At 35.1% G+C, this 25,148-nt stretch overlaps 1 protein-coding gene across 1 annotated transcript; it reads left to right on the top strand.

Annotated features, from left to right (window-relative positions):
- Window positions 1-244: 244 nt before the first annotated feature.
- SLC25A31 (solute carrier family 25 member 31) lies at window positions 245-24,030 on the top strand. Its single transcript, XM_008684396.2, has 6 exons — window positions 245-488; window positions 9,936-10,063; window positions 15,630-15,747; window positions 17,812-17,966; window positions 19,533-19,658; window positions 23,759-24,030. The coding sequence occupies exons 1-6, from the start codon at window positions 245-247 to the stop codon at window positions 23,957-23,959; spliced, it is 972 nt and encodes a 323-aa protein (XP_008682618.2). The 3' UTR covers window positions 23,960-24,030.
- The last annotated feature ends 1,118 nt before the right edge of the window (window positions 24,031-25,148 follow it).

A 25,148-nucleotide genomic window follows, 5' to 3' on the forward strand; every position in this document is an offset into this window, starting at 1 on the left:
CAAGACAGCACTCAGCGTGTAAGAGCCACGTGTCGGGAGTGACGTGGCTGGTGCCAGAAGGCGGGAGGCGGTTGGAGGCGCCTGCGCAGCTCCGGGGAACCCTGGCCCTGCACGCTGATATCCCGGCATCCTGAGCGCCGCTTTCCCGCCAGGACGACGCTGAAGCGGTTTTCCACTTCCCTTCGTCGTCCTTCTCAGGCGTGTTTCCCAGGCTACTGCCTGTTTTTACCTCCATCGTCCTACGATGCAGCGTGAACCTCCGAAGAAGAAGCAAGAGAAGAAGTCGGAAAAGCGGCTCTTTGACCCCTCATCCTTCGGGAAGGACCTGCTGGCAGGCGGGGTCGCAGCGGCTGTGTCCAAGACCGCGGTGGCCCCCATTGAGCGGGTGAAGCTGCTGCTGCAGGTGCAGGCGTCATCCAAGCAGATCAGTGCCGAGGCGCAGTACAAAGGCATGGTGGACTGCCTGGTGCGGATTCCCCGAGAGCAAGGTGCGTACCGGAGGCCACCGTGCCAGCCGGTCCTGTTCTAGGTCAGCTTTCCAGAGAAGGGGGTGGAGCGAGAGGGGATGGACTGCACCACAGCCGCATCTGTCGGTGATGAGTTTCTTCACCGTTGAGAAATCAGTTTCTTAACCAGTCTTAAGAGGCTAGGCTTCCTAGAGGCGAGAAGGCCTGTTATGTGACCAGTCCTGGGTAGGAGAGACCACCACATCCTCTTTCTCTTAAGTTTCTCCTCAACGTCAGGATTTACACCTTGGTGCACTTGTGCCTGGCTCAGAAGGAAAGTGGTTGACTTCCCAGGATTGAGAGAACTGCTGTTAGGTACTTTGCTGTATGTTAACAGGTGCTTTAAGGTGCTTAAATATTTGTTGAAATAGTACTTTTAAGAGAAGTACTCCAAATATGAAAGCATCGGAGCCTCCCAGTACTCTAGTTCTATTCGGTGAAAAGAGGTTCTGTTTATTCTTGAGAACTACTGAAGACCAGGGCTGAAACTAAAGAGGCATTCACCGCTATACAAATTTGTAGAGGGCCTCCCAAAACTCGGAAAGACAAATGATACAAGTGAAAATGTGAAAAATCCAAGATGAGCAAAATATCAAAATTTTAAATAAAGACAGTAGTATTTTGCTTCAGCCCTGCCTTAATTAAAATTTTGAGGTTTTTTTCATCGTGGAGGGTTTTTTCCCAGTATTACTGAAATGATTTCAAGGAATAAATAATGAAAGTGCTTTGTTAACCATTAAATACCCTCCTGTTGCAGAATTGCTCCTAAGTTAGCTAAGTGGATAAGAGGATAAATTTGTCAATAATTTTCTATGATTCACCCGTGTAGTTGTATTCAATTGAAAACTCTATATGAACTTAAAAAAGGAAATAGGCCTACTTATTGTGTATTCTGAACAAGACGTGAAGTGGCTTCAACTCCAGTGCCATCCTTTCTTCCACTCCTATGGCTGTGGTTACTATTTAATGAAAAAAGTATTCTCTCCCTAGATATGTAGTTACAACTCCTCTTGAGCTGTTGAGTGTTGTATTTAGGGTGGAGTGTAACTCATTTTTTTTTTTTAAGATTTATTTGAGAGAGAGAGCACAAGCAGAGGGACCAGCAGGCAGAGGGAGAAACAGACTTCCTGCTGAGCCAGGAGCCCGATGTGGGGCTCAATTCCAGGACCCTCAGATTATGAGGTTATGAGGATTATGCCTCAGAGCTGAAGGCAGATGCTTAACCTACTGAGCCACCCAGGCTCCCCTGAGTGTTAACTCTTAAAGCATCACCTAAGCTGTAAATTTAGAATGCCCACCTGGGAGCTGAGCTCAGATCTTTCATAGTGCTTCACATTTCTCCATTCGCATTTGTTTTATCAGAGTAAGCTTCCCATTTCCCCCAGAGTTTTTAAAGGAAAAGTGGGAACTACCTCTTCTTGGCTGATATTCTAGGACCTCTTCAGAGAAGTAAAGGACTCTTAGCTAATCTGCTTTAAATACTTAGGTAAAGTTAAATATCCTGGTCTGATTATGCTGATCAGCACTAATTTATTTTATATTTTATGTGTTTTAAATGATATTTAAACCTAAACATATTCAATATGGCTCTTGTAAATTGAGATCATTCTGAATAGTATCCCAGTCCCTGTTTTCTTTACCTTCCAATGAGATGATCATAAACAGAACTTTAAGATGTTTTCTATTCTTACATACAGGGCTTTGTTATGAATACACACATCATGGCATATCCTGTGCTAAGAGATTAGAATTCACAACAGGGATAATATTGCCATCTAGGGGCATTTCTTACAAACTTGTAGGGAATTTTTGTTTAGCACAAAGATAGAAGGGTATAATCCTGAATTGCAATGATGTAAAAGGCAAGAGCCAGGGATGATAAACATCCTGCTGCTGCACATGGCCAGTCCTACATGACAAATACTTACTTGCAACCTGAATGACTTAGTTCTCCCACTGGACACTCTTTTAGCAGTAAAACCTGATTATGATTTTCTAAGCCTAGAACCTAACTCTGATTTAGTTATAAACACAAACTATCTGGGACATAGTTTCCATTCACGCTGATTCCAGAAATGTAGCTACCATGTAAGTAGAGGGAATATTGTACTTTGTTTTGTTAAGAATTGTACTAAGGGGCACCTGGGTGGCTCAGTCTATTGAGTGTCAGACTCTTGATTTTTGCTCAGGTCATGATTTCAGGGCAGTGAGATGGAGCCCCGCCTCAGGCTCTGTGTCTGGGCTCTGCACTGGGTGGGCGTGGAGCCTGCTTAAGATGCTCTCTCTCCCACTTCCTCTGCCCCCCCCCCAAAAAAAATTGTACTGAGAGTTGTTCACCATTGGGAAAACTCACCAATTCTTCTTGTGATATATGGTCACCACTTAACTATTGCATTCATGATGATTGGACATACATATACACAAATATATTTATTAGGCCCTTTTAAAAGAAATGTTAGTGGTAGCTTAAGTATAACATTCATTATTAAGTAGAAGCAAACATCTGACTATTTTGTCTATGGTGTGTTTATGACTCACCAATTTACTAATTAAAATACCTATTTTATTCAAAATGTCTTTATTTTCTCTTCCTGTATAGTAGAGAGGGAATAGTATGGATTTATAAAAAATTGTTGAAGAGGTCACAGTCTTTGAATTCTATTTCTAGATAGTAAAGGAGGTAGTGTAAAATATTTATTCTGTATAGAAGACTTGAGCCCGGTAAGTTTGAGAATCACTGTGGTAGATCATTCTGGAACTTTACTAGGCAATCAAGTTCTGAAATTGTTATTTTCTGGAATTTACCTTCTGTTGCTTTTTTGAAAATCAAGACACATTCCCATCTCAAGTGTTCTGAAGTTTCTTTTGTGTTTCATGTTTGTTCTAATTTTCTGATAACTTTTCTTTAGGCAACATGAAATGAACCTGAGAGACATGAACTCATTAGGCACAAGCAGATGCTCTCTCACTATCTTCTTACCTTATCTCTGCTTTCTTTCTACCCCAAAGATAAATCTCTTCATTTTAAAGCTCTGAACTTGGCTTTAAACATCTCTTTGGGTACCTTTCATACTTTCTGTAAGCCTTCCTTGGCTTATAAAAACTTCTAGATTTATCTTGGCTGATGCTATTCTTAAAGACTTATTCTATTCTTTAGTTGGTTGTAGGACCTTCCAACTTTGTGTGCATTTAATTTAATGCTCTTTAAACTTTTATTACACAAATAATGCATGTTTATTATAGAAAGTTAGAAAATATAAAGAAGCAGAAAGTAAAACAAATCACTGCTAAAATCACCACAGTTAACATTTTGGTGTCTATGCAGTAATTTTTCACTGGACACAGTATGCATATATGTAAGACTATTTTAAATTAAAATAATTGTTTTATTTAATATATTGGAAACCTAATCTTTTAAAGATCTGATCTATGCAGCTCATTTTTAAGCACCTACCAGAACTCTTCTTTTAGGAGTTTCTGGCCATGAGGTTTTTTTATATCTTAAAAACAGTGTTTTGGGGTATGGAAAGAAAATATTAGGCATTCACTTTAAATAAAATGGGAAAATAAGCTTTATGATATTTGGTATATGAGTTGGCACTGGCACCTATGCTTGGGCCAAATGTGAATTATATATCACGGGACACTAAGGTATTCTGAAAAAAGTATGAATTACACAGTGGAGAGGGGATGACAGGCACCCTTCCTCAATTATTATAGAATAAACATAGTTTATGTTTGTTCAGTGGATTTATAGAGGCAAGAAGACTATTTGAATATTCGAAATTATGAAGAAGACTATTTGAAATATAGATTCATGTATACTGTTCTTAAGAATGAACATTACCCTAATGGTGCCTTGAGATAATAGCAGATGATGGTATGAGAACATCATGATTAGCAAGATATCTAAAAATATTGTTTAATTGTTCAAATGAATGCTAAGTTTACTCTAATTTCTAGCCGGAAGTTTTTCCCAACCACCCAATCTAAATAGCCCTTCCTCATTCCATCTCTATTTTTGTTTTTATAGCCACTTGAAATATTTATTAGTTCATTGTCTGTCTCCCTGGTACCTCTCCCTCAAAATATAAGCTCTATAAGACCAAGAAATTTGTTCCTAATGCTATCCCCAGCAAGTCTGCTATGTACTAGGTACCAAATAAGAGGTTTTTAAATGAAAATTCTTTATTTCATCCTTTAATTTCTATTTTGGGTATATTTTACAAATGTGCATAAGAGAGTAGTATAGTGAAAAAGTATATAGTTTTTTAATGTGTACACATATATATAAATATATATATATATATGTATTTGAACGTCATGCTTACATATTTTTCACAGATAGGCATATTGTCAAAACATGTTGTACCCCACCAGTCTAGAATATTTATACCCAGAAATGCTTAGCATTCTCATTCTTGGCAAATAAGTTCACCAGTAAATGGCCCCGTAACTTTTTCTCATTTTCCCATTAGATCTATTTTAATTTTTTTTTTTTTTTAGTTTCAACTTTTTATTTAAATTCCAGTTAGTTAACATACAGTGTGATGTTAGTTTCAGGTGTAGAATTACATACAACACCCAGTGCTCATCACTACAAGTGCCCTCCTTAATACCCATCACCCATTTAAACTATGCCCCCACCCACCTCTCCTCCTCCTCTATATTTAAGAGTCTGTTTTATGGTTTACCTCGTTCTCTCTTCCCCCCCATATTCATTTGTTTGTTCTATTTTCATTCTTAATTATTTTCTCAGAATTAAGTTCATAATAGTTTTTCTCAGCCTTAGATTTTGAAGAGATTATTTTTTTTCATAGCAATTAAGTAAAAAACTTAGATATTTTGTTATTAACAGAGAAAGACACCACAATCACTATGGTTTTCTCTACCAATTTTGTGAGTATATCTTAGGAAACTGTCCTTTATTCTATATGGACTAGAGAGAGTCAAAATACTCCTACATATGCATCACTCTTTTCCCTTGTTTTATTCTGACCAAAAATACTACTGTTTTTATCCAGAATGGATTTTACTTGCTTTTTTTAAATAGGCTCCTAGACACCTCCAGAATGGATTATACTGACCAAAGAATACTATTGTTTTTACCCAGAGTGGATTTTTATAGAGAGGCAGTAGAGATTCAATAGTTCTAGGTCTGGAGTCAGATTCTGGAATCAAGTCCCAGCCTTTTCCTCACCTTCTGACCTTCAGCAATTTTATTTAACCTCTGTCAGCCTCAATCACCTCAGTTGTATACTGGGTATAGTAATAGTACCTACCCAATATGGTAGTTGTGAGGGTTAAACAAAGTCATACCTGTAAAATATTCAACCATGTGTCTGTTGCAATTAGTGCTCAATAAATTTTAACTCTTTAATCTGTATGTATGCTTTCCTAAATTTACAGACATATATTCCTGATATGCATTTGTAAATGAATATATTTGGGATAAACTTGCATTACACATAGAATAGGTTTTTGTAGTCTGTCTGAGGCAACCTACATAGATACATAGTGTACCTAAAGTATAGTTGAATAAAACCCTGAAACCTGGCCCCCAGAAATAATATTCCTGTAGAAAATACATTCAGAATTTCACTTGGAAGTTCCTTTCTTTTTGCACTCTTAGCAGGGACCTCGAAGCCCCTAAAAGCATGGTATAGCAGTGAGATGCAAAGAAAGGAATAAGAATAAATTTATTAAGGGTGATCTATGGAAAAAGATTAAAATGGGTTTTTTAAAAGATTTATTTGAGAGAGAGAGAGGGAGAGCACAAGCGGCAGTGGGGTGGGGGGAGGCGGTGGGAAGGGCAGAGAGAGAGGGAGATGCAGGCTACCCACTGAGCAGGAAGCCCATCACTGGGCTTTATCCCAAGACCCCGGGATCACAAACTGAGCAGAAGGCAGAGGCTTAACCAACTGAGCCACCCAGACCCCTCAAAAGAGGAGTTCTTAACCTGACTCTGTAGCTTCAGGAAATCCATGAATTCTGTGAAATATATGCAAAAGTATTTTGTGTATGTGAGATTATATTTTTTCAGACATAACCCATTAAAAGCTGTCAGTTTTCCTGTTATATTTCTAGGGATTTATTTATTTCTAGATTTTCATTGAGACATTGACATTTGTTTTGGTGAATTTTTTAGGTTTTTTTCATTCAAATGTATTTTTGCTAAAAAGAATATATTCTTCAGCCAACTCTCACAAACCCTTTGACTCATAAATCCAGCACTCTGTCACGGTCTCAGGTTAATTTCCAGATGTTTTTGTCATCAAAATCTTCCCTTATACTTAATTAATTAGCCAAAATTACAAACCTTTATACTGCTCTTATATATGACACTCTTTTTTTTTTTTTTTTAAGATTTATATATTTATTAGAGAGAGAGAAAGCAAGCTTCCTTGGGGGGGTGGCGAGGGAGAGAGAAAATCTCAAGCAGACTCCCTGCAGAGCATGGAGCATCTCACAACCCTAAGAATATGACCTAAGCTGAAATCAAGAGTCAGATGCTTAACCGATGGAGCCATCCCCACACCCCTCTATGACACTCTTTTGCGAAATAAATATTGATTCGGACTATAATCATAATTACAGAATTATTACTAATAACTCATAATCTAAGTCCATAATATCTCAGTACAATTCAGCTGAGTAAGCCATTTCCAAAACTACTATTAATATTTAAGAGCTATGTATAAAATGGAAATTCTAATATCATTTTTTTTTAAGATTTTATGTATTTGGCAGTAAGAGAGGGAACACAAGCAGGGGGAGGGGGAGAGGGAGAAGCAGGCTTCCCGCTGAGCAGGGAGCCCAGTGCCAGCTCGATCCCAGGACGATGGGATCATGACCTGAGCCAAAGGCCAACACTTAACGACTGACCCACCTAGGCACCCCTCTAATATCTTTTGATATATGGCACTTTTTCTAGACCTCCTTTATTTTTTAAGGTAATTACTCCCTTTATTTTTTTAAAACAAATTATTTTTTGCAACTTAAATCCCATTTGATCATATTGGCAATTTTCCAGCCAATTTGTTCTTTTTCATCCTTTTAAAATTGACTTTGTCCTCTGCCAGTAACCCATCATTGTGTTACTATAAAACATAGTCTAGAAAATCAAATCATATTCTTCAATATCATTGATGCAATCATATTTCATTCTCTATATTTCTCTTCCGGAGGTCTAACCTCTAAGAAAATACAAATGCGGGGCGCCTGGGTGGCTCAGTCGTTAAGCGTCTGCCTTCGGCTCAGGGCGTGATCCCAGCATTCTGGGATCGAGCCCCACATCAGGCTCCTCTGCTAGGAGCCTGCTTCTTCCTCTCCCACTCCCCCTGCTTGTGTTCCCTCTCTCGCTGGCTGTCTCTTTCTCTGTCAAGTAAATAAATAAAATCTTTAAAAAAAAAAAAAAAAAGAAAAAAAAAAGGAAATACAAATGCTTTCTTAAATGTTTTCATTTACAATGAAGAACTTAAAAATCCCTAAAAATACCTCCAAAAATTAGATTCACCAATCTCCCATAATAATTCAATGTGGCCATAACTAGCAAGAAATATCCCTGTATAATTTGCTTATGTTTCTTATGTTTTTAAGATTTTTATTTTGCTTCCATTGAAGCAAAACAATTGACCTTTCTTAGTATAGAAAATATTCACTTGATTAAAGTATATATGGAAAAGTGTTGTAGATAAGGAACTTAATTATTGAACCAGATTGCTTGGGTTTGAATTCCACAACTACAATTTTCTAAGTGAACTTGGGCAAGTTACTTAACTTCCCTCTGCCTTAGAAGTTTTTTTTTAACTCATTCCCTCATCTTTAAAATGGAGAGACTAATAATACCTTCCTCATGGGTGATTATGAGGATTGAATGAATAAGAAGTTCCTAGAATTTAGTATTGTTGTTTTTGTTAATATTGCCTCAAAAGTTTTTTTTATAATAATCAGTTTCCTTTTTAAAAAAGAGCTTTATTTACCACACTTTAATAATTTTAGGACTTTTAAGATTTATTTCTCCAGAAACCCAAACCTGGAATAGAATTTTGGAGTCCAACACAACAAGACCTGACTAAATCCTGGTTGGCTATTTATTAACCATGCCTGTAGACAATTTTTAAACTTTTAAAGTTTCAGTTTGTGCATGGATAATATAGGTACTATAGAAGAACCTACATCATAAGTATAATGTGGTGATTAAATGAAATATAGTCTTCGGCCAGTGCCTGGAACATATTAAACACTCAGGAAATGGTAGCATTTCCATCCATGTTCCATGTCCTAGTAAAGACTTGAGTACAGAGATTATTTCTTGGCTATTAAATATGCTTCTTAATTATCTTTGTGCAATTGCTTTACATCCAGTTTGGGATTCACCGAAATTCTGTGGTTTTTTTTTCCACAAAGCAGACTTTATTTAACAAATAAATATAACTTTCAGTTTCTGAGCATCAGCCCAGTCAACTGAGATTATTTTCATTTGAATCTTTATCTTTAGAAGACTGATTCTGGGTATTTTCCAAGCTGGGACTAGACGTATCCTATTCAGAGTAGCCAGATCAAACCATTGGACAATTTGCAATCTAGTAGAAACAACTGTGGCTGCTGAAGAGAGAGCCTATTGTATTCTAGAGCAGCTCGATTATAAAGGTAGCTGAATTATAGGGGTAACACAATGACTGAATTTTAAGGATTGGTCAATCCATGGAGATTTGAAATGGGAAGATTATTGACTTGAAAGTTTTCTCCAGTGTCTCCATCAGGCCTCTGTAGAATGCCTTGAATTGTAAATTGATCCCTTTCTGGCTAGGTCCCAGAAGGTAAATATACTTTAGACTCTTTTTTTTTTTTTTTTTTTTTAAAGAGAGGGAGCTGAGGGAAGGGGCAGAGGGAGAGAGAGAATCTTAAGCAGGCTCTTAAGCACAGAACCCCCCACACAGCTCGATCTTACAACCCTGAGATCATGACTTGAGCCAAAATCAAGAGTCAGACACTGAACTGACTGAGCCACCCAGGAGCCCCCACTTTAGACTAAACGCTTTCTCATTCGCATATGTATATATACAAACCAGTTTTGTTCTAACCATAGGAATTGCATATCCTGATTTGTAAATGAGGCTAAGGGTTACTAGCTTCTCTGACAAATATTAGGGAGCTCTGTTTTTCTACTAGTAAAAAGCCTTATATTCAAATGACGATACTTTCCATAGATTTTAAGGTATTTGAGGCTTTTTACTGGAAATTAACAAAATTGGAATGGGGTACATGAAGTTAACACTGCCTTTTTTCTTCAGTGGATTTACATGTAGACTTAATTTTTTCTCATGAGAAAGGGTGTAAGTTTTAGATAACTCAAATAACTAAGTTTGTTAAAACTATAGGAATTTTTTAATAATACAAGTTTATATTTAATGTTTTCTTCTGTAGGTTTTTTCAGTTATTGGCGTGGCAATTTGGCAAATGTTATCCGATATTTTCCAACACAAGCTCTAAATTTTGCTTTTAAGGACAAATACAAACAACTTTTCATGTCTGGAGTTAATAAAGAAAAACAGGTAAGTACATTTTAATATCTACTATTTTCTAAGAAATAGTTGGATTTGCCTTCACCTATGATATTTTATTTGGGGAGGAGGTGCCAAGTGGTAGAAGAAATAATAATTTAAACAAATACATGTTATAATCACTATTCTACTACACTAGGAAAGTTCAAAAAAAGCAATTAACGGATCTATATTCATACATATCTGAGGTAATTAATTTCCTAAAGAAGTACATGGTTTCATTTTTATGACTAAGGCTCCATTTAGCCGAGATGAAAGTGCATAGGAAGATCAAATCAAACAAAACAGAAAAGCAGTAAATTGAAGTTGGAGGATTCTTTTTTTATTGAAAAAGTACTTTCTCTTTTCAAGGTAATTACTCCCTTGATTACAGAATTTCGATTTCAAAATTTCCTGTTTGTATGAACTATATGTCATTTGTTTTGGTTTCTATTTGTTTTGTTGCTTCCATATACATTATACCACCTCTGTTACTCTTAAAGTCTTCCCTTTGCCCTTACAAAGTCTTTCTTCCCCTTTATCTTTTCTCTGTCTCTTTCCCCCCCCCCGACCAGCCAACCAACCAACTGAGGTGTCCTAGGAGGTTCTTTATAAAAGCAGCTGTCTTTGGAACATTTCTTTGTTGCTGCCTGTTTAAATTTCTTTTCATATCCTTTATTCCCATTTTTTCACAATTTATATTTCATTAACAAATGTTTAATGAGTAATTTGCACTGTCTCTTATGTAGTGGGAGATATAAAGGTAATGAGGAAAATTCTTTAGACTTAGAAGATCTGGATTTTTTTAGCAACAGATCCTAGTGCTCTGTTATTTAGCTGTGTGAGTTTTTTAAAAGTCACCTCAGTGATCCTTAGTTTTCTTATCTGAAAAAAGCTTTTGACGTTTAGATGAGATTACTTGTAAAGTGTTTATCACAGTACTATGCTTTATGGTAGGCACTGGGAAAAATATTCCTGTATTTTTTAGCTGACAACTGTAATAATTGCAACTTTTCTTGACTCAGAACCTTCATCAGAGGTCCCCAAGATCACCTTCATGTTGAGTGATTCACTAGGACTCAAAGAAGTCAGAAAAACTACTACATTCATGGTTTTTTACAGCAAAAAAGCTATATATTAAAATCAGCAAAGGGAAAAAGCACATAGGGACAGAGTCCCGGAGAAACTAGATGCACGCTTCTAGTTATGTTCTCCTAGTAGAGTCACATGGATAGCACTTAATTCTCCCAGCAGTGATGTGTGAGAATACATATGATGTGTTACCAAACAGAGTTGCTCACTTGAACATTGGTGTCCAGGATTCTTTTGGGAGTTAGTTACGTAGGCATGGAATGTGACTGTCCTTAGCTACTCAGACTCCAGCCACTGCCCCCTAACCTAGAGATCAAACTGATATATAAGTTAGCTCAGTGTTCCAAGCATACAAAAGAGGTGTTCACCATAAATTCTCATGTTAGCATAAACAATCTGGTATGGCCCAAAGCCTCCAGCATACAAAGAGACTCTTACCAGGTAGGATATTCCAAGGGCTTAGACATTATCTTGAAGGAACTGGTCAAGGGCTGGTCCTAAAGATCTCAGTATATAAAGGGTTTGGGCAACCGAACTCAGCGGGGAGTCTGCTTGAGATTCTCTCTCTCCCTCTCCGTTTGCCTTCCCCCTGCATGCTCTTTCTCTCAAATAAATAAGTAAATCTTTTTTTTTTAATGACGAAAATGGTAAATTTTATGTTATGTATATTCTATAATTTTTTAAAGAACAAACTTGATACGTGTAGCAACTTTGGATGCTAGGTGAAAAAAACTCAATCTCAAAAGTTATTTGCTTTCTGATTTCATTTGTATAACATTCTTAAAATGTCAAAATCATTGAGATGAAACATAGTAGTGGTTGCCAGAAGAGAAGGAGGTAGTTATGTCTGTGAAAGGGTAGCATCAAGGGATCTTTATCATGGAACTGTTGGCTGTGGCGGTGGGCACATGAATCCGCATATATCTAAATACACACACGAATGCATGTAAAATTGGTGAAATCTGAATAAGACAAGTTTTTATCAGTGTTAATTTCCTCTATAGTTATGCTAGATATTAGGGGAAATTAGTTGGAGGGTTCTTTTTGTATCATTTCTTAGGATGCATGTGAATCTGCAATTGTTTCAAAATAAGAAATTTTTAAAAAATAACCATTTGGGGGGGCACCTGGGTGGCTCAGTCAGTTAAGCATCAGACTCCTGATCTTGGTTCAGGTCTTGATCTCAAGGTCGTGAGTTCAAGCCCCGTGTTGGGTCATGCTGAACGCGGAGCCTACTTTAAATAATAATAATAACTGTGATGGGAAGCTATATTCCTATTATATATTGTTTCATTGAATTTTCAGCTAACCCTTTGAGGTAGTAATTTTTACCCTAAATGTAAAGGTAAGGAAAACAAGATCAGAGGTGAGAGCACTTGACCAAATCATTTGTTCAGGTCTTTCTAACTCCCAAACTCAGATCCTTCAACTGTACTCTATTTCTCTGTCAGCTGAGGTGACTAGACTGAGTGAACCTTAGCTGAGCCTGGGCACAAAATATTTCTCTGCCACCTTTTAGTAGCTTCCAGTACAACCCTTGACAAGGAAGACTAGAACTTCTCCCAGCTCTCTTTCATGCCGAGACAAACTTTGTTAGAAACAACTTTGGTTCTAGGGCATTTGTTCTTTGGTGCTTCATTGAGTCTGTTAACACAATATCTATTTGTCTACAGTTGAAAATAAACAAGATTATTTTCCTTCAAAACCCTCAAATTTTTTCATCCTCCTCTCCCTCCCTGATTCCTCTCCTTGCCCTCTCCTTTTACAATATAGTAAAATCTGAAATGACAGACTTTTAATAACTGAAACTCTCGTTTATACTGATATACCACCTCCTCTTGGTCTGTTTTATTTTCAAGCTTAATTGTGGAGAGATAGATTTTGTTTGTTTACGAACACTTGCAAGATTATGATTCAACATAGATACTTCTTTTCTTCCTCTCCTTGCTCCCTTCATTCTTTCCTCCTTCTCCCTTCCTTTCTTCCATCAGAAGGTTGACCATACTACTTATACATGTTCTGCCTGCCTGTGTCATTTTTTCCAAAGCCCCACTTCCACTGTCAGAAGTGTCATGGTTTAAATAATAAATTATATGATCATCCATGGAGAAAGTCATTCATCTGCCTTCCTGGGATCCATGCATGTTTGAGGAATACATTAAACCACTAAAACTGTGTTTTTACATACATGATTTTTATTGGAAGAGGATCTGTTGCTTGCAACAGTCTCAAAAAGGACTGAGACCTAAAAAAGTTAATTAATATCTTCTCTATTTCTGTCCTTACTGTTAATTGACATAGAATTTTAGAGTCAAATTCCCAAGAAATAGACTCTGGTCCAGCTTATCTTTTTCTACCAGGTTACAGATTATCTACTAGATTATGGATTAGCTACCTTGGGGTCAGATGCACTCTCCTGATCTAATTATCCCTGGGTGATTATGAAGCATGGCTACCCATACAAAACCTAGGAGTTTCACTGAAAAGGAGCCATGAGATTCTTAGGATAGTATGTGGAATTACTAGTACCTCATTAAACAGATGTTTATTGAATGCATTACTATTATTCTGGGCAAGGCCATGACTTGTTTTGTGAAATAAACAGATGAATTAAGAATCTTGGCCTTAAAAAAGTACAAAAACCAAAATGTCCATAAACTGATGAATGGGTAAGTAACAGGTGGTAAATCCATGTAATGGAATATTATTTGGCAATAAAAAGAATGAAATGCTAATACCTGCTACCAGGTGGATGAATCTTGAAAATATTCTGTTAAATGAAAAAAGCTAGTCACAAAAGATTACATACTGTGTTATTCCATGTGTAGGAAATGTCCATAATAGGCAAATCTATAGGGACAGAAAGTGGCTTAATGGTTACCTAGGACTCAGGGGAATGGGGAGGATGTGGAGTGACTGCTGGTCACTCCAGTGGGTATAGGGCTCTTTAGGGGGGGGTGATGAAAATGTTCTGAAACTGGTGATGGTTGCACAGTCTGAATATACTAACAATCCATTGAATTGTATGATGAATTTACATCAGTAAATTGTATGATATATAAAGATATCTCAGTAAAACTCTTAAATAAATAATAATAATTCTGACTTTAAGAAATGTATAGACTGGGGGTGCCTGGGTGGCACAGCGGTTAAGCGTCTGCCTTCGGCTCAGGGCATGATCCCGGCGTTATGGGATCGAGCCCCACATCAGGCTCCTCTGCTAGGAGCCTGCTTCTTCCTCTCCCACTCCCCCTGCTTGTGTTCCCTCTCTCACTGGCTGTCTCTCTCTCTCTGTCAAATAAATAAATAAAATCTTTAAAAAAAAGAAAAAGAAATTTATAGACTGTACGATGTAAGATAAGACATATATACAAATAGTTACAAATTGAAAGTAGAAAGTGATTATAAATACTTTATTTAAATGAGAATCTGGAACATGTTGACATATTTTACATATTGGTCACAGGATTCACCTTTAATTCTCTGGGAGCTGAAGTATTTATGGACAGAGATCATTATATACAGTTTTGGGTAGGTTTAGAGATCAGAGGTTTCATAGAAGAAGTAGAATTTGAATTAGAGTATAAATCAGTAACTTTTTGTTTAAAAAAAATAGGAAAGTCCTTTTAGGCCAAGAGAAAATTGAGAGTTCCAAAGCTATCTGAGACTTAAAACTATTGTTAGAAATAAAAGCCAGAGAATAAAGCAAGAAACTAAACTTGACTAGAATATTATTCATTTTAATGTGTTTTAAATGGTTACAGTGGCCTCATACCCTAGATTTTCTATAACCACTCCAATTCAAATATTCCTTTCTTCTCCAGTAAGCTCTAGATGTTGAAAAGCAGTTTATTGGACCTAAGCAGGGCACATTTTAAAATATTTATCAGAAAGAACCTCAACAGTCCATGTGAGGTTCATGAGTAAGGCCTAACTTACATGCTGCTCAACTATATTATAATTTATTTCTGCCAATTTTCATGTCAGCAGTTGAAAATAATATATTTTTGAGCTGTTAAATTTTGAGCTGTTTAAATATCTACTAAAATTGCAAAGTGAACTTATGGCATTATGAAGTATTATTGCCCCCATACCAAAAAAAGGGTACAATTAGAGCCTCTATAGATGCCTGACATTTTAACCATAACTAACACGAGTATAAACAAAAAAATTGTATAGTCTAAAGAGATGATTATCATATGTGGCCTCATTTGCTAATTTGGGCTAGTTTTGCTGGAGGCAATTAAAATATCTTGGAATTTCTGTATATAGCATTTAAACTGTATCTCCCAGACTGCCTGGAAAGAAACAAAGGCTTCATGGACATAAGGGAAATATTTTGGATAATATGATACACATTTTTATAGTAAAGTATAGCTTACTTTATAAAAGCAGTTTGTAAACCTGGCTTTTTAACCTTTATAAAAATAAGAATTTTAAACAGATTCTATAGTTTAATAACCACTTTGTAATTAATATGTTTCAGTTCTGGAGGTGGTTTTTGGCAAACCTGGCTTCTGGTGGAGCTGCTGGAGCAACATCCTTATGTGTAGTTTATCCGCTAGACTTTGCCCGAACCCGATTAGGTGCTGATATTGGAAAAGGTAGAGGATTTTCAAAAATACTAACTCTCCCTTCCTTGTGTTTTGAATGAAGTATTATTTATTGTAGAGTTATGCTATAAAGACAGCATGGAATATTCTAAAAACCTTACCCTCAACCAAATGGTAGAGGCATTGGGCCTAAAGATTACTACTTTTTTCTTTTCCCTCAAAAGAAGAAAGAGGAAGGCCAACACTGCAGTAACAAAAGAGCAAATACAAAGACTTCTTGTAACTTACTTGCAGTTTTTTCCTAGAGAGCTACCTCTTCTATCCCTCCATGAATTTATTCCTGTTTCAACTATGGCTGCTCTCTAGGTTACATACACCGCTCTCATCCCAGAAATTCCCTTTGCCTCTCTCTTTACTTACTTTATTTATCACATCTTCCTGTGTTTTTGTTCTACTCTTGTTTTGGTAGATTATGTTCTTTAATAGCTTTCTGAACTTTTTGAGAAGAGTGGATAGGAGACATATTGAGATCTGTCTAAAAATGTCTCTGTCTTACCCTTTTACCTAATATTTGGCCAGTTGTAAATTTCTACTTTAAAGTTACTTTGTTTCACGATTTTGAAAGCACTTCTCTGGATTCTTGTTTCTAATATTGCTCTTAAGAAACTGATCTCCTAACTGCTAATCCTTTTGTATGTGACTTTTTTTTCTTTTAATTACCTTATGTCCCTGATGATCTTGACATTTTACAATGATGTATCTTTGTGTGAGGCTTTTTTCATCAATTGTGGAAGTAACTCAGTTGGCCCCTTTCAGTCTGGAGCCTTGTGTTCGGTTCTGAGTATGGCCGAGGAGTAAGTCACTTGGCCGCTCAAGGATGAGGCTTTGAGCATCCAGATGCTACTTTGCTTTCACCATAAGAGCAATACTTAGTTCCTCTAATTTATAAGTCTTTCTGAGGTTATTGGGGTAAAACGGCTTGCTTTTCTCTCTGCAAGAATGTAGGTTTCAGCTTTTTCTGCTCTGAGTGAGTTACCACTCCTCCATCTCCTTTCCATCTTGCTAAAAATTTTGGATTTCATTCTCTGCCTTGTACTGTTCTTACCTATATGGCTTTAAACCTGTTTTGTTCTTTTATTATCATTTTAGTAGAATTTCTTAAGAAAACAGAGATTTATTCAACAAATACTTATTGATTGCCTGCTGGGACCCAGGCTCTGCCTCAGATATAAGATGAGAGACATACACATAGACACCCCATATAAAACGTGGAGCTCATGGCTCATGTACCTTATGGTCTAGGGGAAGACACAAGTAATAAAGAAATGAATGACCAAAATACACTGCCATTTAGCAATAAATGACATGAAAAAATATTTAGGAGCAGGGAGTGACATCAATTTTAGATAAGTGATTAGAGAAAATGCATCAGAAGGGATAGCGGTTTGAGCAAAGATGAAAATAATGAATTCCATCTAACATGTTTAACTGGCAGTTCAAATTTTCTCGTTATTGTTAAGAAAGTGACAAAAACTCCTGTATCTTGTTTTTAGTTTCATTCTATAGTTTTCTTTTCTCTCAGAATTGGAAGAATTTAGTTCATTTTGAAGATTATATTCTATATACAATATTTTAAAAATATTGTCAAGGAGTTCTAGGTGAAGGGAAATAAAATCGAAACCAGCAAACACTAGAAAAATATGATAACTCATCTAAAGTGTTAATGATTCTTAAAGTTGCTAGTTTTTAACTTGGTCCTTTTACTGTATCTGTCTTTCTGCCTTTCAACTGAAGCAAGTCATAGAATTTTTCATTCCCAAATATTTTCTGAACCCCAATTAGTAGCTTCTGGTAATTTTATTGAAATGTTTTAAGCCAGTCACATTGCTTGAATTAGATTGTTTTTATAAGAGATTGATATTTTCAGTTAAAATCTATTGTGAAACTTTAATTCTCTTTAAAGAAATGGGAGGATTTTGATTTGTGTCCTTTTTTATTAGAAAAATTTCTAAATGGCAGTTTCAGATATTTAAATCTGTAAGATTAATTTACTTTGATTAAAGTGTTTATCTGATATATAATGTTGCTAATACATTTTAAATGGCTTTATTTTAGGTCCTGAAGAGCGACAATTCAAGGGTTTAGGTGACTGTATTATAAAAATAGCAAAATCAGACGGAATTGTTGGTTTGTACCAAGGGTTTGGTGTTTCAGTTCAGGGTATCATTGTGTACCGAGCCTCCTATTTTGGAGCATATGACACAGTTAAGGTAATTTGGGGCTTTAACTGGTATATATTAAATACATAGCTTGTTTCTTTTTATTGTTTTAATTAGTAGTTTGTTCAGCAGATATGAACTTTTGCCTTTAATTATAGAACTCAAAATAAATGATGAAATAAGAGACATTATAGAATCCTGTTTAATCATGACTTTGCCATAACCTTATTGAATTATAACTGTATTATGGATCTGACTTTAGATATAAAGCATAAACCCAAACATTAAGTTTTTGTGCTGTTTGCAACTGAAAGACTCACTATACATCATGTTGCAAATAGAAAACATGCTAATTAGGCTTACATCATCAAATCAAATCTTTAGCATATAGAAAGGCATCTTCTAACAGTTTTTCTGGTATTACATTCACTTTATTATCACTTTCTTACATGCAGATAATCAGCTTACTATCTCATCATTTTAGAAAGTAGGCAAAGCATGACTAATTAGTAAAATGTAATAAATGATACTACAGCTCAGTTATCTTTTGGGTATTCTTAGATTCTATATTGTATTCTCCAGGTTGTTCTGCAATTTGCCTTTTAATTTCAGATTTTAACAGCATTTCCATAAAGTAAGAAAGAGGAAGATTGTTATAATGGCTGCCATATTTTGAGTTATTACTTAGTTCTAGGACCTTTGTTAAGTACTTCCTTGCAGTATCCTAGGATAGCTTTTAATATCCCCATATTAAAGCAACCTAGGAATAGTTAAGTAATTTGTGTTAAGTGGTAAACAAAAATCTCATGCTCTCAGTTAGGATAGGATAGCTTTTAATATCCCCATATTAAAGCAACCTAGGAATAGTTAAGTAATTTGTGTTAAGTGGTAAACAAAAATCTCATGCTCTCAGTTACTTCCAAAAGGAAGCAGTGAAATTAATATCAGTGTTACTTACTAAATAAGATAAAAACTTGAGGGAAATTTTATATGTTTTATATATTGTCTCTGCCTTCCCTCATTAGTATAAATGTAATTGAAGGTCATTTTTATTGTGGTCTGGACATGTTACTTTTAGTTCCTTTTGTGTTTTTTTAGACAGATTTAAGTTAATGCAAATTAAGAAGTTTTAATGTATGTTTATTTAGTCATGGAAAATTTTATGTATGCTCTCCCTCTGTTTTCCTCTATTATCCTCCGTAGTAGTTATGAAATTTAAGCGTGTTTCTTCACTAGCTTAGAGCTTTAAAGATGCTTATCAAATAACTGTTGATAATAAGATCAGGCATTAATTTTTTTAACTCTGTGAAGAAGAGCTAAGAACTTTTTTGGTCACTGACAGCTATCTCCCCTAGTGTTTGCCATTAATAACAAATCTCTGGTAATAGCAAGTATGCTTTCTTTTTTCAGATATGCTTTTAAAGTAAAGCTATGTGTGGCATATTTCTTTCTTATTGATCTGATATTATTTTATATCTTTCCACATTAAAACCAACTGTGTTTTATTGCATTTTAAGTATAATTGAACACTTTTCATTATAGGAGTTATCCTTTGACTTAAAAATTTAAGATATTTTGGAAATTTAGGTCGTTTTTTGACATGTTTTTCTTTTCTAGGGCTTATTACCCAAACCAAAGGAAACCCCATTTCTTGTCTCCTTTTTCATTGCTCAAGTTGTGACCACATGCTCTGGAATTCTTTCTTATCCCTTTGACACAGTTAGAAGACGCATGATGATGCAGGTATCTTATATTATTATTTGTGAGTTTAATTGAATTTTCCAATATCTTTGATATTTAAGTATAATTTATTCAAATTTTAGAGAAATTTTGGCTGAAAGGCAAGTCATCTGTTTTACTTACAATAATAAATACATGATGTGCTCTGTCTTATATCCTTTCCCATCCCAAAACAGCCATCATCCAGCAAAAGTTTCTTCCTCTTCTGTTATCAGAATAGAAATGCCTTCCACTCCTGTAACATATTGTTTGAAAACTGAAGGGGGGTGGCAGGGATTGGGTGAGTATGTCTATCCTAAATGAATATTAGGCTAAGTAGAATAAACTGTGTTACAAGCCACTGACATATGTCATTATTTGTTGTAGTATATTTTAATAAAAGTAAGTAATTTTTAACTCCAAGGATGAAAACTTGTTTAAAATTATATAAATCTCCACGGCACCTGGGTGGCACAGTTGGTTAAGTGTCTGACTCTTTGTTTCTGCTCAGGTCATGATCTCAGGGTTGTGAGCTTGAGCTCTGTGTTGGGCTTACGTCTCTCCCCTCTCCCTCTGCCCCTCCTCCCTTCTCTCTCTCTCTCTGGCAAATAAATAAATAAAATCTTTCAAAATAAATAAACAAACATAAATCTCCAAATCAAAATTTTGGTACATTCAGTCTTCATTGATGTTACTTGTTATATTCATTTATTCAGCAAATATTTGAGTGCTTAATCTATGCTAAGTTATGGCAACACAAAATAAGGTAGAATCTGCTTCCAAATTCATAGCATAGCATTGAATGCATACAGTTAATGGTTTAAATGGAAATGTGCATAGGTTCCAGAAATGCAATAGAAGAAGGATACCTAAATGCTTAAAGTGATCAAATGTGGCCCCTTGGAGAGCTAAATCTCTGTAAATAGATTTTTTTCTCTGGACAGTGAGAGAACGTTCTTAGCAGAGGGGAAAAAACATACATAGAGGTATGGCTTGAGTGGTAGTTCAGTATACCTAGATGATAGGTTTCATGAGGGCAATTGAAAATAATGAGGCCAGAAAGCTAGAATAGTAATATAATGCTTATTGTGTTCCAGATATTGTCCTAAGCATTTTGCACTTTAACTCATTTAATTCTCAAAACAAAGCTGTGAGGTATAGTTACTATCATTATCCTCAACCTCATTTTATGTCTACAAATTGGTCCTGGGAGAGCCCTGTAGGCCACCTGAAAAGGTAAAGCATACCTATTATTATTTCACTCGTAGACTATTTTTAAAGTTACTCCTTTTACATGTGTGTTTCCTCTTGATCTATATCTAGCTCTAGTCTAATACATTGAAAAACATTTTTAAATGGAAAATTAATTTGCATACAGACTGTGGATTTAGGTAAATGGTACTGTATTGATATACATTTTCTGATTTTGCTAACTACTTTGGGTTTGCAAGAAAATTTTCTTATTTTTAGAAAATGCACATGGAAGTGTTTAAAGATAAGGAACATGATAATCTGCAACTTACAATCAAAATAATTCAGAAAAAAAATTGGGAGTGTATGGGGTTTTAGATATATGTGTGTATTGCTAGGACTGCCATAACAAAGCATCAGAGACTGGGTGGCTTCAGCAAGAGAAATTTTTTTCTCACAGTTCTGGAGGCTAGAAATCTGAGTCAGGGTGTCCAGCAGGGTTGATTTCTTCTGATGGCTTCTCTCCTTGGCTTGTAGATAGCTGTCTTTTTCCTTGTCCTTCTCCCACGGTCCTTTTTCTGTTTCTCTTCTTATAAAGATAGCCAAATTGGATTAGGGCCTACCCTAACAAGCTCATTTAATCTTAATTACCTTTATAAAGACCCTGTCTGATGAATGGATAAAGAAGATGTGTGTGTGTGTGTGTATATATATATATATACACACACACACACACAATGGAATATAATGCAATCATCAAAAAAATGAAATCTTGCCATTTGCAACGATGTGGATGGAACTAGAGGGTATTTTGCTAAGTGAAAGAAGTCAATCAGAGAAAGACAATGATCATATGATCTCACTGATATTTATGAGAATTTAAGAAACAAGGCAGAGGATCATAATGGAAGAGAGGGAAAAATGAAACTAGATGAAACCAGAGAGGGAGACAAACCATAAGAGACACTTAATCACAGGAAACAAACTGAGGGTTGCTGGAGGGGAGGGGGGTGCAGGGATAGGGTAACTGGGTGATGGACGTTGGGGAGGGTATGTGTTGTAATGAATACTGGGTATTATGTAAGACTGATGAATCACAGACCTGTACCCCTGAAACAAATAAAACATCATAAATACATATATACGTACATACACACCCTGTCTCCAAATATAGTAACATTCTGAGGTACTGGGGATTGGGACTTCAATATATGAATTCTGGGGGGACACAGTGCAAACCCATAATAGTACTTTAATTTTTGTATTTTCATTTTATATCCAACAACTTTGTTAAACCCTATTACAAACGCTAATCTATATGTACACTCTGAAGTTGTGTGGGTTTTTTTTTTTTTTTTACACAGAAAGGTATATAATCTGTGAATAATACTAGGTTTCTTTCCCTTTCCTATCAGTTCTTATACCTTTTATTTCCTTTTCTTGCCTCAGCACTGGCTGAGACCTCTGATTCAGTGTTGTATTAAAGAAGTAAAAACTGGCAACCTTTTTTGCTAATCTTATAGGAATGACTTCAAAGTTACATAAATTAATGTTAGCCGTGGGGTTTTTATAGTTATCCTTTATCATATTATGGCTGTTCCTTTCTGTTTTGGGTTACAACAGTTTTTAATCATGAATGGTGGTCATGTTTTTTCTCTATCTGTTGAGATGATTTCATTTTTCTTTTTTCATATGTTAACATATTACATTAAGCTGTCTTCCAGAGCTAAACCAACCGTGTATGTCTAGTATGAACGCAGCTTAGTCATTATGTATTGTATTTTATGTTTTTAGCTGAGTTTGATTTGCTAGTTTTTGTTCAGGGGTTTTGCATTGTTTCAGTGACTTTTGGTTTGTAATTTTTCCTTCCTGAATTGTCTTAGTCTAATTTAGGTATCAAGGTTATGTAAGCCTTGTAAAATATATGGGGGAATCTTCTGCTTTTTCTCTTCTTTAGAAAAACTTCTGTAAGATTGGAATTAAATGTTCATTGAATATTTAGTAGGACTCACATATAAAGCCATCTGGACACATGGTTTTCTATAAAAGATTTTTCAACAACTGATTAGATTGCTTTAGTGAATTTCATATATTATTCTAATGTTTTATTTTTTATTCTGTTGGTAAATTATACTTTTTTAGGAATTTTTCCATTTCTTCTAAGTTTTCAAAATAGGTATCATGAAGTTGTTTGTAATATCCCCTTGCTTTTTCTTAATCTCTGAATCATCTGCAGTGATGATTAATACCTTTGATGTTTCTAATAATTTGGGGGCCTTTTCTTGTTTTTCCTCAAACAGTGTTTCTAGGAATTTGTCAGTAAAGTATTTCAAATAACTAACTTTGACTTTGTATGCTTTCTGTTGTATTTATTTTCTACTTCTTAATTCCATAATTTCTTCTGGCTACTTTCTTATTTCTACTTTTTTTAGGTTTATTCCTTTTCTAAAAATGTTTAGGTTGCTCATTAATTTTCAGCTTTTCCTTTCTAATATTTCAAAGTCATTAATTTCCTTATAAGTTACCACTCAAGTTGCATCTTACAAATTTAGTTAAGGAGTTTCATGGTTATTATTAGGTTTTAAATATCTTCTAAGACGTGTTTTTCTTAATATCCAAACAGTTGATAGTTTTCTAGTTATCTTTTTTGCTGTCAGTTTCTCACTTAATTGCAATGTAGTGAGAGGGTAAATCATAGTATGTGATGACCATCTTTTGAAATTTGTTAAACCTAATATATGATCAGTTTTCAAGTGGGCCAGAGAAGTATGAGTATTCTTCAACCACGAGGTACAGTATTCAATATATGCCCATTAATGCAACATACTTATTCAACACAGTATTAATTTTATCTGTCCTTAGTGCTGAAAAAAATCTATCTTAGAATGAAAGATATTAAAATAATGACAAACTATTTGTCTTCCTTTGTATAGAGTGGTGAGGCTGAACGGCAATATAAAGGAACTTTAGACTGCTTTATGAAGATATACCAACATGAGGGAATCAATGCCTTTTTTCGTGGTGCCTTCTCCAATATCCTTCGTGGTACAGGGGGTGCTTTGGTGTTGGTACTATATGATAAAATTAAAGAATTCCTTAATATTGATATTGGAGGTAGTTCATCAGGAGATTAAATTAAGAAATGTATTTAACTTGTTAAACATACGAATTATATAGCTGCCATTTGTATACAATTTGATAGAGTGTTATTACTGTCAGTATTTTTTGGAATCCTAATTCTGTAATAAAGCATATGCTTTTTCAAGGATTTTAAATGCTAAAAATCAGATAAATGTGGGTTTCTTTCCCATTTGGACTCAAACTTACTTTAATGAGACATTTGACTTAGAAGTAGTATGTGTTATTTCTATTAGTTTAAAATCCTTTTCTTTTGTGATGGAAAATTAAAATGTATAATACTAAATCTAAGAAATGAAAGTATATTCTTTTTAAATGCTATTCTTTTAATATAACTGCCTTCTCATCTTTTAAAATCATATGATATGACAAATAATTTCTTAAAAGCTTATCAGGAGATGTCATCATATTTATGGGCAGAAGTAAACTTTCTTCTACAACATCTCTATTAAGACAGCTCAGATATTACTATGTATAGTTTATGTTATCATATACCTGTTATAAGCACAGATTCTAGATCTGATCATAAAAAATTGATGACTTTATAACACTATAAACATGTAGATGGAAAAGATGTAGAATGGTGTGTCTGCTTTTATTTTTAAAATAAATAAAATCTGGCTAATGTGAATATATCTTGGAACAAAAAAATATACCTTTGAAAATTAGTTTGTGTACTCTGTATTGATAATAAAGTTTAAAACTGTTGTATATGAGCTTTTTTCCTTGATTCTAACTTCATTAATAAGCAGAAACTAAAAAAAATTTTGTCATACTTTGGAACTGACTTAAAGACAGAAAACAGGGTTTCCAAGGTTTTATACAAGAGTTTGTCTTGTTTTTCAGAAATGTTGTAGAAGATAGTACATTTGAAATCCCCAAGATTTTAACATTTTAGCAGGTAAAGGAACGTTAAGCTAGAGGGGTAAACTATACAGAGATTTTGGAGGCTGTGAAGGAGCAGAAATGGAGTAGGTGAACTTCCTGGTGCACAGTGGCAAAAGTACATTTTAAGGCAAATAATCCAAACTATACTTTTTAATATATTAGTGTTATCATGAGGGAAAAAAATTAACTCTTGAAAATTCTCAGCATGAGTTTTTGCAGTGGTCAACATAATACAGAAAGTTACAGAAACAAAATAAAAAATAATTTCCTTTCCTTCTATACTATAGTTAGTTGTAT

The sequence above is a fragment of the Ursus maritimus genome, unplaced genomic scaffold (assembly GCF_017311325.1).
Source record: "Ursus maritimus isolate PB19 unplaced genomic scaffold, ASM1731132v1 scaffold_11, whole genome shotgun sequence".
Taxonomy (NCBI): Eukaryota; Metazoa; Chordata; class Mammalia; order Carnivora; family Ursidae; genus Ursus; species Ursus maritimus.

Coding starts and splice junctions, on each gene's coding strand:
- SLC25A31 (XM_008684396.2), top strand. CDS start 245: ATGCAGCGTGAACCTCCGAAGAAGAAGCAAGAGAAGAAGTCGGAAAAG. Junction 489..9,935: donor GCGGATTCCCCGAGAGCAAG/GTGCGTACCGGA, acceptor TTTCTTCTGTAG/GTTTTTTCAGTTATTGGCGT. Junction 17,967..19,532: donor GAGCATATGACACAGTTAAG/GTAATTTGGGGC, acceptor TTTCTTTTCTAG/GGCTTATTACCCAAACCAAA.